The sequence below is a fragment of the Lepisma saccharinum genome, chromosome 1, assembly GCF_977018435.1.
Source record: "Lepisma saccharinum chromosome 1, izLepSacc3.1, whole genome shotgun sequence".
Lineage (NCBI taxonomy): Eukaryota > Metazoa > Arthropoda > Insecta > Zygentoma > Lepismatidae > Lepisma > Lepisma saccharinum.
The window spans coordinates 208525006-208539827 of record NC_139229.1 but is presented as its reverse complement, the minus strand read 5'-3'; the positions used below and the strand labels follow the sequence as shown (position 1 = coordinate 208539827).

Genomic DNA, 14822 nt, shown 5'->3' with positions numbered 1-14822 from the left:
TTAGAGAAGAAGCAAGATTTCTGTTTACAGAGATTAAAAATGATAACAGAGAAATTCATGATTTATTCGTATGGCAAGGATGAACACACAACAACAATTGTGAGAGAAAAAAATGGCTGAAGTAGACCCAAGAGTCAAATGGTGATTATATGTCAGGCAAGATAGTAATGATGTTCAAGACCTTGGGAGATGGAGACAACAACCAATCATGTTACACAATGTGGGTACATGCTGATGCAAATACAGAAATATTGGTAGTTAGAAAAATCACTGCAATGCAACTGGACAATATTTTTTGAAAAAGAGTACTAAATGAATTATTAAACAGTACATGCAATTAACCCTAGTTTACCTGTGCCATAAGAGAAACTTACTTATGTGAGGGGGGCTGACAGGCCCACACTTCTTTTATCACTAAAATTTAAGAAACAATTTTGTTATTGAATCACTGATTCCTTTGTTGATTGTGTATTTGCAGATATTTATTATTTATAATAATTATAAAAATTACCATCATTAATACAAAATAGTAACCAATTATTGCATGAGTGTCACACACATATTTAACCATTCGCTAAAACTCACAAAAAACATAATAATTTTTTATTAATGCTTTTTTGTTCATAGAGGTGCAGTTGTTTATTCATTGCAGTAATTACAAAAATAACCATCATTACCTATTGTGCACTGTCACTGCCATGAGTGTCTCGAATAACACACGTTCAAAGATAGTGCCTGATAGGCCCATGAAGCTCATTTTGCCTCCTATTCACATTACATTTATATTTTTATGAACAAAAGTAATACAGAAATATTGAGAACACCGTAGGGAACAATGTAATTTATTTTCAATTTTCTATAAAAATTTTTACAGTTGAAGAATAAAAAATAGAGGTGGTGGACCTGACAGAACCTCCCTCCTCAGGTAAGCTAGGATTAAGAAGAAATAACCATAATGAAACAACAGTGAAGATACATATGGTGCATAAGAAAAAGTGCAGCTGCTGGTTTTCCTTAGTGAACAATATTCACTGGTCAGTGATTAGGTGTGAGTTATTTACATGAAGTGAATACATGAAAAATTCTGGTAATGGACAGGAAAAGCTTTGTTTTTCTTTTTTTCTAAAGAAAATGTAATATTGGGGGGGGGGGGGGCAGGGTGGAGGTACTGCACCATGGGCTACAGAAATTTGTTGCTATAGGATTCTTAGCTACAAAATAAAATTGCAATCAGTGCAGTTGGAAAATTACAGGATGATGATATGGAAACTTACCTTGCCTATCTGGATTGTCTGGATATCATCTTGTGAGGAACAGCGATCAGTTCTTGTATCAAAATAAAGGCTTGTAATGCAGCCTGTCATCACACGATGGATACCAAATATTCCAGTTTGTTCTACTCTTAAAGAAATTCAAAATACAGAAGTCAGCCAGATAGCCTTGATGTGATAGTCTCGTCCACTTATTTCTTATAGGAAGCCGCTATCACCACTACTACAGCAGTGACTGGATGCTTATGTAGAATGTTTATATTTATTTTAAATTGTAAGTGCAACAAACAAGCAATATAAAAGGTGTACTGGAACTAATGCATTGTAATTTTATATTTAATTTTGAGAAGCAGGGAATATTCCTTTGCCCATTAATTTCATAATAGATGCTTGCGGGTTGCTTTATTCATGGCAAAGCAGGTGCAATAAATAGCATAGAATTGAAAACTTTAAAAAAGATATATTTCCAATTTTATAGGTTTCTCCATCAGTGAGTGATACAGGTTTTGTAGGAACCTCCTCATCATCACCATGGAATCCTTGTGGAACTCCTGTTAGCACAAAGGTGAGAATTTCTCAGAACACATTGATTATTGGATGTACAAATGATAAAAAGAATTTGTTATAATGTTTTAAATGAAAAAGAACATGAATTGAGTGAAAGGAAACTAAATTCAACAGGCAATGAATTCATATTCACATGACCTAAGATGGAGAAATCAATGCTTCTGACCAGTGTTTATCATAATGATAAATGTAATGCGCAAGGTACAAAACATGTATAAAAAATGCACTGAATATATACAATCTTACATATGTCTGACAAAGGTTAAGCATTGTTTAAGAACAACTACATCTTACATAATTAAATCTTTGGAAAATAGTCTGGATGAGTGAATTCTTTTACACTAAATCGTGTTGCATTGCAGCAATGTAGTATTGTTCTTTGATCTGTAGATGCATTTTTCTCCTATGCAAGTTGTAGTAGTGAATTGTAGCTATGAATAGATGAAACATCACATAGAAATGGAATTATAATGAAAATTGATTTTGAGTGTCATGGTTAACATATAACATATAAATAAGTCTAATATATTTTACTATATATCAAGCTAATTTTGGTGTCTAATTGTTGATGAAGATAAACAATGAGTCTGCTGCATTGTTCCACATGTACTTGGGTAAGACTTTGTATTCTGTGGCAAGGAGCACACAACCACATTTCTTATTATTTTTGTTCAACACATATGCATAAAACTAGTAAGCGAAAAGTTTTTAAAAAATGCACAAATTCTTTACTAAACCTAAAGTGGCAACTGCATGTATACAGTTTATTGAACACACACTTTGATCGTATGGAAAAATAAAGAACATGGGATGTAAAGTCGTTGAAGCTGTAATTAATATGAAGTTTTCTTGGTAGCAAATAATAAGGAGATTCTGTTGGGATATCAGCCAGGTCAGTTCCGGATATGGTTCCAAGTTTTTGAGAGCTATAGTCACTCTCATCTCACCTGGACACCTCAAGAAACCCACACTGGAAACCTGTCTGCAATTATCAGCTGCATTCTTCCAAATTTTTCGAAGATATTGGACAAAGGGACTAATAGTTCCCATTTTCAAGAACGGTGACAGAAAGGAATGTAAAAACTACAAAGGAGTAACACTGATGTGCCACTCAGCAAAGGTGTATAAGAAAATATTAGCGAAAAGAATAAGGGAAGTAACAGAGCTGAATATGAGAGAGGAACAGTATGGATGTAGAAGAGGCAGATCAACAGTAGATCTGATATTCACCATAAGGCAATTACAGGGAAGGCACTACAAGTATGGAAATGATTTGGTTTTGGCATTCCTAGATATAGAAAAGGCATACAATAGCATGGACAGAACAAAGATTTGGAAGGCTCTAACAGAGAAAGGAGTCGAGGAAGAGATAGTAGTGTAGAGTGCAGAGCACATACAAGGCCAACCAGAGCTGTGTGAGGACACCAGTGGGAAGAACAGAGTGGTTCACTATTAGTAATGGACTAAAAGAGGGAAGTGCTCTTTCCCCACTGCTCTTCATAATTACGATGGATGTAATTAACAAAGAGATGGGGAAGAAGATAAGGAGAGGAAGGGATGAAGGCCCTGTTGTTCGCTGATGACTTAGTAATATGGGGAAACAAGGAAGAAGTAGTACGGAGACAGCTTGATAGTTGGAATGAGGAAATCAGAAGAGCAGGAATGAAATTCAGTGAAGAGTGAGGTGCTAATAACAACAAGAAACTAGGGCCGAGCTGATACCACTTTAAACCGATACCGATACTCTTACTGATTCCCACCGATACTGATACTTGAAAATTGCAATAATTAAAATTTGTTCAAATATTGATCAATATTGGTGTATAAGTAATGTCCTCCAATTACATGCATCAATTTACCAAGAAATTTGCTTTAGAATATTCAAGAATTACATCAGAATATTAAAATAGGTGCTATGTAATCACAAAATACAGTTTTTTTGTAAAATTGGTGCAAAATACAAAGGAAGTTTGAATTTTGCATAATTACTAGGATAATTGGACTCCACGAAAGTGTTGCACAGCATTTTTGTGGACCCCATGAAAGACCAATATGGGAAAATATCGGCTGGTGTTGATAAGTGAATTCCAACTGGTACTTTTCGATACTGATACATCAGTATCAGCTGAGCCCTACAAGAAACAACAAAGCCAGAAATGAACCAAGAATAAAGATGGACAAGGAAGAGTTGAGGGTAGTGGAGAGCTTCAAATATCTAGGAAATAGGAATGGGTCTGATTAGTCGGTACTCTATCGGTATCGGCAGATATAGATATATCAGTAGAATATCTGTATCGGTAAATTTGATATTGTACTTTATCAGTATCGGCCAAAATTTCATATCTCACCATCCCTACTAGGAAACATAATTGAGAGAAGTGGAAGAATAGATGAGGAGGTAAACAGAAGAGAACAAATGGGTGGTGGACTATATCAAAGCGTTCGAAGATTAATATGGAACAGCGATGTACCTATGAAATGCAAGAAGGTAATATATAACACATACTATGTGCCAATAACTAAGTAAGGAGCAGAGACTTGGACATTGACAGAGAGAGACCAAAGAAAGAAGCAGGCAGTGGAGATGAAATTTTTAAGGAGTATACTGGTTAAGACTAGAAGTGATAGAATAAGGAATGGGGAGATCCGACAGACAGTGGGGGTGATGGAGCTTCAAGACAAGATAGATCAGGCACAGATGAGATGGTTCGGACACATGAAGAGGAGGAATGCAGAAAGACTACCAGTAAGAGCTTGCAATGCACAAGGAGTGGGAATAAGGCCAAGGGGGAGACTAAGATGTCGGTGGAAAGAACAGATAGTCAAGAGTGTTAGGAGAAGAGGACAAGATTGGAACACCATTGAAAGAGAGGAGTGGTGGAAGACCAGGAAGAAATGGAGAGGCTGGACTTCTATGCCAACCCAGCCAGAGGCAGGAAATTGCAATGGATGATGATGATTCTTTCAAAGTACAACATCCACAGAAAAATCTGAAGCTGACTACTAAATCCAAAGGATGGTCTAGGACTGAAGATATCGAAGCCTTACGTGCTCCTGTAGTGAAGCTTGATTGATTGAACCAGGAGGACAAATGACAACATTGTAAAGAACGTGCCAGCTACATCAAAAATTTCCTGAAAAAACTGAGGTTAGCAGAACATTCCATCAATTTGGGCCATCAACATGTCATCCAATTACTTGAACTGCATGACCAAAGTAGCAATAGCCATCCAGAGGAAAAGGGAAATCTTCAACATGCACACAGGACTTGAACTTCTGTCGGATTAAAATGATAGATACTCGAATTTGGACTCAAATTAAAAATTAACCAGTATACCTTCATAGAAACAAGTTACATCAAAATTTAGCATCTTTAATTCTGTGTTAATGTATGCTATCCATTTTTTTTCTCGAATATGCCTTCTATTTTTTATCGTCGTGAGAACAAAAAAGGGTGATTTTTTTTGTTGTGTCTTTGAAATTCTGTAAATAAAAAAATGGGTTGTCCGATCATTATGAAATTTTAGTAGGTTGCAGGCAGAAAGGTTTTTAAACACAAATATTAATTTTAAGGATTTCAAAATTTTCAAAAAACTGTTTTTAGCAATTTTGCAAACCAACGTTTTCTTAGTATCGGATAGTCATACAAATACAATATTGGTCTCATTTTGAAGCTCTTTTCATCTGTTTTTAAAATGCATTGTCATTGTCAATTCACATTGCGAAACATATTTTATACAGATTTTTATTCAGCAGAGTAAAATTGTTCGTGTAACATGCCAACACTGCACACAGCGATGTCCATTGAACCGTGGAAGCTGCCGGTGGATACTGCGAGTCAATGCTTGCAGTGTGACATGTTTCACGTACAGCTTTACTCCGCTGAATAAAAATCTGTATAAAATATGTTTCCTTATGATTATTGAAATATAACACAAAAGATTGTGCCAGAAGAATTGGTACTGGTGGAGTCTTGGTCTAATATATTTCATCATAATCTGTTTCTCTTGAGAAAGATAATACACCAACAAATATATCTAATGTTAAATTTTAAATAGGGATATGCAGTCTATATGAAATAGTTTTATGTTGGCAGTGAAGGAAACTGAAAATTTTACCACTGCAAATAGTGGTACATCTTAATGTGAAGTAGAAAATTAATGAAAGAAAGAGAAAAATAGTGCTAGGAGAAGATGGCATAATGGGAGAATGGTTAATATTCTATTGATATATAATATCTGGAAAATTTTAGAGCAGCCAAATGAGTGAATAGTAATCAAATATAGTAATCAAAATAATCAAGACTATGAAGATAAAAGTTATGTAGATATATATTACTTCTGACTACCAGACAGAATCCAACATTTGTATCTTTTCATAGATCAAGGGCAAGAAGATTGAGATGCACTTTATTATGTCAGATTGAGATGCACTTTATTATGTCAATCTGGTTTTAAATATTTACTGAAACTATTAAAGAACTGATCTGGTCTACCTTGCATCATTCCTAGTATAAAACATTAGGCTGATTTTTGTACCACCACCTAAATTAGAACAAATAACAAAGATGATACTACCAGGCAGAATAAGTTAAGGCAAGATTATTTGTAATAAGGTTGAACAATAAGTATATAAGTTTTGGACCAGTACTGACAATATTTAAGTACGAAAGAAATTGTTATTGGACATTCAATATTATTACTATCACAAATATATCCATTAAACTGAATTATTTTATTCACAATATTTATCATATTAATTATTATAGAAACTGCTCGTACATCAAAATAAAATACATGTGGGTGCATTTATTTTCTTGTTGAAAAAAGGAGATGCTGTGAACATTTGCACTATATAGTACATAGTATATGCTGATGATATTCTGATATTAGTTAAACACAGAACCAGCCAAAGTTGCCAGAGAAAGAAATGAGAGTAAACAATACATGGTTACAGATGACCGAGTACAAATTTGAGAAAATGAAGTTATTAATTTCTAGGCATTGTTAACTGAGAATAATGAGTTGCATTTGGAAATAATAAAAGTATCATAACTACAATCAGATATGACTGTGAGCTCACATAATGTGTCCTGTTCAGAGAGATTAAAACTAGACAAGTTATCATGGATGAAACTTTAATATGGAGTTTGTGTAATGAGGGACCTACTTAGGAAAGGTTGTAAGATAAATGGAAATTGGAGAATTGATTGAGGAAAGGATAGTCGGACTTACATCAAGATCCATAAATTCTGAAGTCAAGCGTGCAAGACACTGTGTGGTGGAATCTGCTCACAAAGTTGATAATGGCTGTAGTGTTAGAGGAAGCTTAAGACAAATAGGAGGAAGAAAGGAGATTGAGAGGACAACGATTCTCAAGATGGAATGCAAAACTGAAATCTAGGAACGCAAGTACTATTGTAATATTTCATCCACCAAGGAAACCATGGCATTATATCATGGGTTTTCTACATTGGCATGAGTAATTATTTTGTTTAGACCTATCATACAAGATAGAGATCCAGTTAGTTACTCTTTTTTGTTACATTCTAATCAGGACACAATTCAATTAAGAGGTGGTTTAAATGTGTATTGTCTGTTTTAAGAACATCTATTGTTAGTCGGAGGAGATGCAAAAGTTTCTTGGGAGAACTTTTCAGAAAAAGAAAAAAAAAACATTTTTTGAAGAATATCGCAACATATATTTCTGAGGAAAGGTTTGTCTTAGATATCCTACTGCACTTTTGAAGGATATTACAAGCTATAATTGCAAGTTGATTAAAAAACAAGTACAGTATGTTTTCTTGTACAATATTATTTTCTAAGGAAGCAAGGCTACATATTTATGTAGTTGTGATCACATATATATTTTGTTTTGCATTAAATGTTTTGAGACTTTATCAATATAAAATGTTTCATGATACTAATTACATTTTTACAGTGTGCATGACATGTTTTTCTCCCTTGATATTTTGATATCCTACTTATGTGCAGAAGCTTGCTTAAGCAGAAAAAAATACTAGTCCGTGCCAGATTTTTTTAATGTAAATAATAAATTGCACAAAAACAACTATTATTGTCATATAATTCTTGAAGCTTTCCTGGCAGCAACTGATGAAGAGGTTTTCTCGGGATATCAACCAGGTGATTTCCAGGTAGGTTTCAGAGCTTTCGAGAGCTAACATCACTCTCATCTTCAGGGTTTGAACTGACATGAACTTCAATCCTTGAAGATGAGAGTGACATTTGTAACGGATAGTTTAACATACTGTGGGGGCAAATATTCAGACTTACCTATGGTGCTAGCTTTATGCCCGTCAGAGATATGATAATCTTGTAAACTCAGGGTTCGGGTATACACGATAAAAGTTAGTGCCAACTTAACAAGTTTATTACACTGGGGTAAACTTATATATCCACACAGAACGAAAATATATCCACATGGAACGAAATCACTATATCTTCTGATATAACTTCACTGCACTGCACTACGTTGTCCCTGAAGATCTGGGTTTGAAGCTCGTGGGACTTTATTTTCTTAGGGCATCAATTAAATGTTGCATTAACATTTCTCTTCTGGAATACAACAGTGTTGGCATATGGGGACAATAGGGTATTAGTTTTGCGACTCAAGGAACATTTACTCTGCCTTCCTATTAGCAAAAAAATAATACCAAAGAAGAATATGAATTTAATGTAAGCTTGAAATATTTAAAGCTTATTTAACTTCAATACTTTAATTAATTATTTAATTAAGCTAAGCTAACTGCAGTAATTAATGAACTGCTTAATCACCTTTAATGAGAAACTAATAAACGGTGAACGCCATCTTTCGTTTAATCTAGCTAGTAGGCCGAGTGAGTGATATTGCTATCTCTCGTTTCCGTTCTACCAGAGTAGGCCAAAAGACGAAGCCACTTCTAAAACGGCTGTTGTGAGATGTATAATCTACTAGTAGGCCGAAGAATATGGATATGGATACCCTTCGTTTCCGTTCTACTAGTAGGCCGTCTCCCAACAGTAGATTAATTCACGAACTAACACAATGCGTATTCGTTCTACCTGTAGGCCACGCTGTAGGAGGTTGAGCTCAATATAATATGTATCTACCTGGTAGGCCAAGGGTTATAGCTATCTCTCGTTTTCGTTCTACCAGAGTAGGCCACACTGTAGGAAAGTTTTTATTCCTGAGCACCCGTGTGCTTGCAAATGCTGGGCTATTATGTAGGAGCAGAGCTCGACCATGATTCGCTGAAGAGCCAACACAGACTGCTTGACTGTGGCCCCGTCGCTGCTTATATGCAAATCTGAGTGCAGTGCCAGTGCCTCTAGTGGATACTCGTGAACTACGAGAGTGTTGCTTATTATTGAGTGCCATCTATACAGGATAACAATGAACTATTAACACAGTAACGCTCCGTAGTGAGATATGCCAATCGTATGCAGAAGCGATAACAGAATAGATAAGCTTACACAATGCGATTCTCAACAATGACAAGAAAAAGAACATATGCGTAACCTTGTATCGATCTCGCAGGATCATTGCCCATTAGATCTTGGAAGCCTATCTGGATATATCACCTAGTTGATATCCTGAGAAACCTCTTTATTATTATTGCCATATTTTATAATGATGCTTGTATGTTTGTGAAATGTGAGAGATATGCCTGTGACAGTAATTTCTTGTTTTGAATAGTTGCAGATAGTGAGATAGTATGTTTTGTACGCAAAATAGCATTTGTTCGTTAGAATCATGTAGACCTTTGTGGTTTTCTCCATTATTTCTTCATGACTAGAATCATGTAGGCCTTTGTGGTTTTCTCCATTATTTCTTCATGACTTTAAGCATCCCCATTTGGTATTCTGCAGATGTCATGTCCAGGTGAAGTATCAAGTGTTACTGACTCAAAAGCCAATGCTACTGAGCAGACCTACAATAAAACTACTTCTGCACCTTCCCAGGTGGGTGTACAGATATATCGATTTTTCTTTGTTTTCACTTTTATTGTTTATGCATCTAAGTCTTATTTATTTGTTTCTTACAGGTTTACTTTCTGAACTCTTCATAGTTTTAAAGCTTGTAACAATATTGTATACCTAATATAATTTTATTTTCAGGCTACCTCTGTAAAACTGAGATACATACGAAGTCTGACAATTAAGTTAGTGAACTTATCCTAGAAAATATGCTACATACCTTATTGCTGAATAGCACTGTGGTCACCTTCAAAGTACTCCCCTTGGAAAGCTATACACCGATGCCAGCGCCTACTCCACCCTTCGAAGCAATTTTGGAACTCTGTTTCTGGAATGGCCTTCAGAGCTGTCATCGTATTAGCCGTATGTTCTCAATGTCATCAAAATGCCTTCCTTTCAAAACTTGTTTGATCTTCGGGTAAAGAAAGAAGTCATTGAGGGCACGTTCAGGTGAATATGGCAGGTGGTCTACCAAAGTTATTTGTTTCCTGGTCAAAAACTCCTGTACAAACAGTGACGTGTGCGCAGGAAAAACTCCTGTACAGACATTGCCGGGTGCACAGGTACATTGTCGTGATGCACGAGCCATGAGTTGTTGGCAAAACGTTCCGGTCATTTGCATTTCACTTTTTCATGTCTTCAGTTAAAGTTTTCCACACAGTTTTCCTATCAATGTTCACTTGGTCTGCTATGTATCTCGCTGTCAGTCCCAAATTTGCATGCACAATTTGACAAATTTTCGTCCTATCGGCTCATTACTGGCCACCCTATGCTTTCTTCATCAGTCACTTGTTCCCTCCTCTCAGAAAACCGTTTAATCCATTTGCACACCACTGTTTTCTTCATGGCATTCTCGCCTTACACCTGCACTAACATTTCCCGTATTTCACTCCCACTCTTTCCCAGTTTCACTGGAAATTTGATTTTTGTTCGTTCCTCTAATTCCAGCTCAACCATTTTCATGACAGCACACATACACAAGCACAAACAACAATGCATGCCACTCAGCACAAATCTGTCATGCGTCAACGTGAACTCTGCTGTGAGACACTGAAATACCAAGGTTACAAAATCTTAGAGCTGCTTGTATAGTGCTGCCTTCAATGCTAAACTGTGACGAGTTCACGAACTTAATTGTCAGACCTCGTATGGAAGAAACATAAATATATTTGTAGTTCAAAACTTTCATAAAGATCTTCAGATTATCCAATCAGTAACAAATAACTTGGAAATTTATTGCATGTACATACTGTTTAGGTTATATGTTTAGTAGAACCTTTAAAAATGGCTCATTTTGCAAATTTTTGATCATGTAAGAGTAATGCACTTAAAGTTTTTCACTATAAAGATGTGGTGACCTCCATGGTGGAGTGGTTAGCACAATGCTAGGGGTTCCGGGTTTGAAACAATTCATGAATTTCATCATATCATGGCATTGGTTTTAGGATAGTATCAAACAGAAAAGAACTCATCATGTTGGAACCTTAATGAGCAAAATGTTTTAAAGAAAAATTATTTGCCTTGATGTCCTTTATGTGCTATGTAAGTGGGCAGTGTTGATTGATTGATTGATTGATTTAGTTTATTTTACTTCGCGTTTTGTGCCTCTTGGCTAATTTGCGAAGATGGGGATGAGTGATGAAATGATGAAAATGGATGAAAATGGACATTCACAAACAACCATACCCGACCGGGATTCGAACCCGGGACCCTTGGCGTCGCAGCGCGATGTGCTAACCACTCGGCCACAGGGTCGGGCAAGTGGGCAGTGTTGTATGGTAACACAGTTATATCTGTGTTAGTTGATTCATACCCAACTCTTATCTGTTATATTCCATCTTGTAAAATGATGTCACATTGGTACACTTATATAATTAAATTCTTTAGTTTGTTCCATTCATTTTTATTTTCTTGTTTATGCACAGCCTACATAAGAAGTTGTTTTTTTGTAACTCAACCTGCAGAAAATTTAACTCGCAGGCACTAGAAGAAGTTACACTCAGATGGTATGGAGTCCTATATATTAGGTGCATCCAGAAAGTGTGTTTCCCACTTGCCCAAAGTTGGCAGGCCATGCGTATTGAAACCGGTTTTGCACATGTGTGAGAGGCACATGCCCTGGCTAGTGAATGTCCTAGAAGACACCTCCCGAAAGTCGTCATTAGTGTTGCGGCAGCCATGAAACATGGTGGTTATTATTCCATCTCCCGCCGCGTGCGAGGATCGTTCGGTGATCAAGTTCTTGAACGCACAAAACATACAGCTGATCGAAAATCATTGTCAGCTGTGCCAGGTGTATGGGCCAGATGTCATGAGCATGCAGATGGTGCGTCGTTGGTACAGGACATTACAAAATCTGCAGTGGTCAGTGGGCAGCCATCAGCCGTTATCGACAAGCTTGTGGAGCAGGTGCAGCAGGGCATATTGGAGGATCGTTGCATCACGATCACGGAACTCAGCAGCCATTTCCCGCAGATTTCTCGGTCATTGTTGCACGACATTGTTACCAAACGCCTCTTGTTCTGGAAATTGTGTGCCCAGTGGGTTCCGAAACAACTAATGCCCGAACACAAAGGAAAATGTATGGGCACGGCGCTGACATTTCTTCAGCGTTACCATGTTGATGACTATTTTCTCAACCGGATAATCACAGGGCATGAAACGTGGGTTGCATACAGCACCCCAGAAAGCAAGCAGCAGTCCATGCATTGGCATCACAGTGGATCTCCATGCAGGACAAAGTTCAAACAGACTGTGTCGGCACGAAAAATGATGTGCACGGTCTTCTGGGATAGACAAGGCATTCTGCTCATCGAGGTTCTGCCCAGAGGTGTGACTGAACGCTAACCATTACTGTGAAACACTGGGGACATTGCTTCGAGCTATTCAGAATAGCGACGTGGTAAGCTCAGTGCCCGGGTGATCTTGCTGCATGACAATGCGAAGCCGCATATGGCTAGGTGCACTGCAGCCCTTCTGGACAGGTTTGGTTGGGTGGTGTTCGATCATCCATCGTACTGTCCGGATCTCACTCCCAGTGATTACCACCTGTTGCACTTGAAAACGTTCCTGTCCGGTCAACATTTTCACAGCGACGAAGAGGTTCAGATGGCTGTCACACAGTGGTTTGGCACCCAGGCTGCGGTATACAGACGCAGGTATACAGAAGTTGGTCCCATTCTATGACAAATGCCTGAATTCTGGCAGGAATTATGTTGACAAGTAATTGGACAAGTGCTGTATCTGTGGCAATAAATCATTGAATGAAATAATGTTTCCTTTTTGTGCACGACACCAGGGAAACTTACTTTCTGGATGCACCTAATACATAGCATAGTTTGAGTTGATTGTCGTTCAGGATGCAGACAGAGGGTGTTTTATAAGGTATTACTTTTTGTGTTGACTACATATTTAGTATGTATGCACCAAGCAGTTCAACATACATATTTTCCTATCAGCCAATTCAAGAAGTAGCAAGAAGACATATATTTATTCCTCTTTTTTTTTAGGCCAAATCTGTTGTGGGAACAAGTGAAGTACCTGTGTCTGTTCCCAATGTGCCTCCACCAATTTTCACTCATCCCCCACCTTCAGTACCACTCCAGGTTGGTATAGCTTTGAGGATTATTGTTTTTATGAAACCACAAAATACATATTCCCTTTCCAAAATCAGAACAATTAAATAAATTTGAGAGATACATACTGTATATATATATGCATTAATCATTTTAATGTACTGTATTTACTAGAGTTTGTGCACCTTCAAATAAGCCACATGTTTGGATTTTGAAGGAAAAATATCAGATTGTTTTTTTAATTGATGCCACTACCAGTCTTGAACTTGCATGACTAAACTTTTGTTGCTGCATTTCACAACCACCAATTGGCACAGTAATATTTTTCACTGTCGTGTGAAAAATGTTAACTGAGGCGCACAAAAGCAAATGTTTAGGTAGCGCCTTGACTTTTCTTGTGCATTATGAAGCTTAAGGTGACACGTACTTAAGCCAAATTGTCACAGGCGATGAAACATGGGTGGCCTATGTTACACCCGAAACAAAACAACAATCCATGGAATGGCAGCATTCAACATCGCCCAAGAAAGTGAAGGTTAAGCAGACAATTTCAGACCGGAAAATCATGTGTACTGTGTTTTGGGACAGGAAGGGGGTGTTGCTTGTTTATTTTTGCCTCGTGGTGACAAAATAAATTCCAAAACATATTGTGAGACTTCTAAAAAAACTGCGCCGTGCCATTCAAAACAAAAGGCCTGGCATGCTGAGAAAAGGGATTGTTTTGCTGCATGACAATGCCCGTCCACATGCGGCCAATCGAACTCAAGATCTCATCGCATCATTTGGCTGGGAACAATTTGATCATCCTCCATACAGCCCCGATCTAGCACCCAGTGACTACCACGTGTTTCTGCAACTGAAGAAGCATCTCGGAGGTCAGCGCCATGATGACGACGATAGCCTCAAAACGGCCGTGTTGCAGTGGCTGTCAACTCAGGCGGCAAACTTCTATGACGACGGAATACAAAAGCTTGTTGTTCGATATGATATGTGCCTTAATATTTGGTGGCAATTATGTGGAAAAGTAGATAAAAGTGTGGTCTTTCATGTAACAATAAAATTGTTACAAAAAGTTTACTTGTTTTTTTGTACATATCAAAACGGTGCTTACTTAAAAAATATGCCTCGTAGTTTGGCGAACAGCCAGAAGACAGAACCATACCTGTAAAGTAGAGTCAGAAGCCTGGTAAACGAGTTTAATGCCGAAATATCGCACAGCCCTACTCCCATGTGATCATTCCCAAAAGCCCGTTGAATTTTGCAAATTGCTTCTCCATGCATATCTCCGAAACTTCTGGCAGAACCTGTACATCGCTACTCCACAAATTCTCTCAATCAGGTCTCCCTAATGGCCTTGTAATCAATGGGTTTTAGGTTCAATACTTAATGGAGGCACATAGTGGTTCGGATCCCACTGTGAACTGTAGGTCCAG

General features: G+C 37.4%; 1 protein-coding gene across 6 annotated transcripts in view; it reads left to right on the top strand.

Annotated features, from left to right (window-relative positions):
* Positions 1–14822, top strand: part of LOC145978625 (uncharacterized) — a 79298-nt gene that overhangs the window by 16306 nt on the left and 48170 nt on the right. The window contains exons 3-5 of one of the 6 annotated variants that reach the window (XM_083111372.1): positions 1750–1836; positions 9707–9799; positions 13324–13419. The exons of 1 other annotated variant lie outside the window; for it this stretch is intronic. In XM_083111372.1, coding sequence (XP_082967498.1) covers positions 1750–1836; positions 9707–9799; positions 13324–13419 — 276 coding nt within the window. The remainder of the gene's footprint in view (positions 1–1749; positions 1837–9706; positions 9800–13323; positions 13420–14822) is intronic. 4 more of the 6 variants (XM_083111379.1, XM_083111388.1, XM_083111397.1 and 1 more) reach the window with 4 other exon arrangements.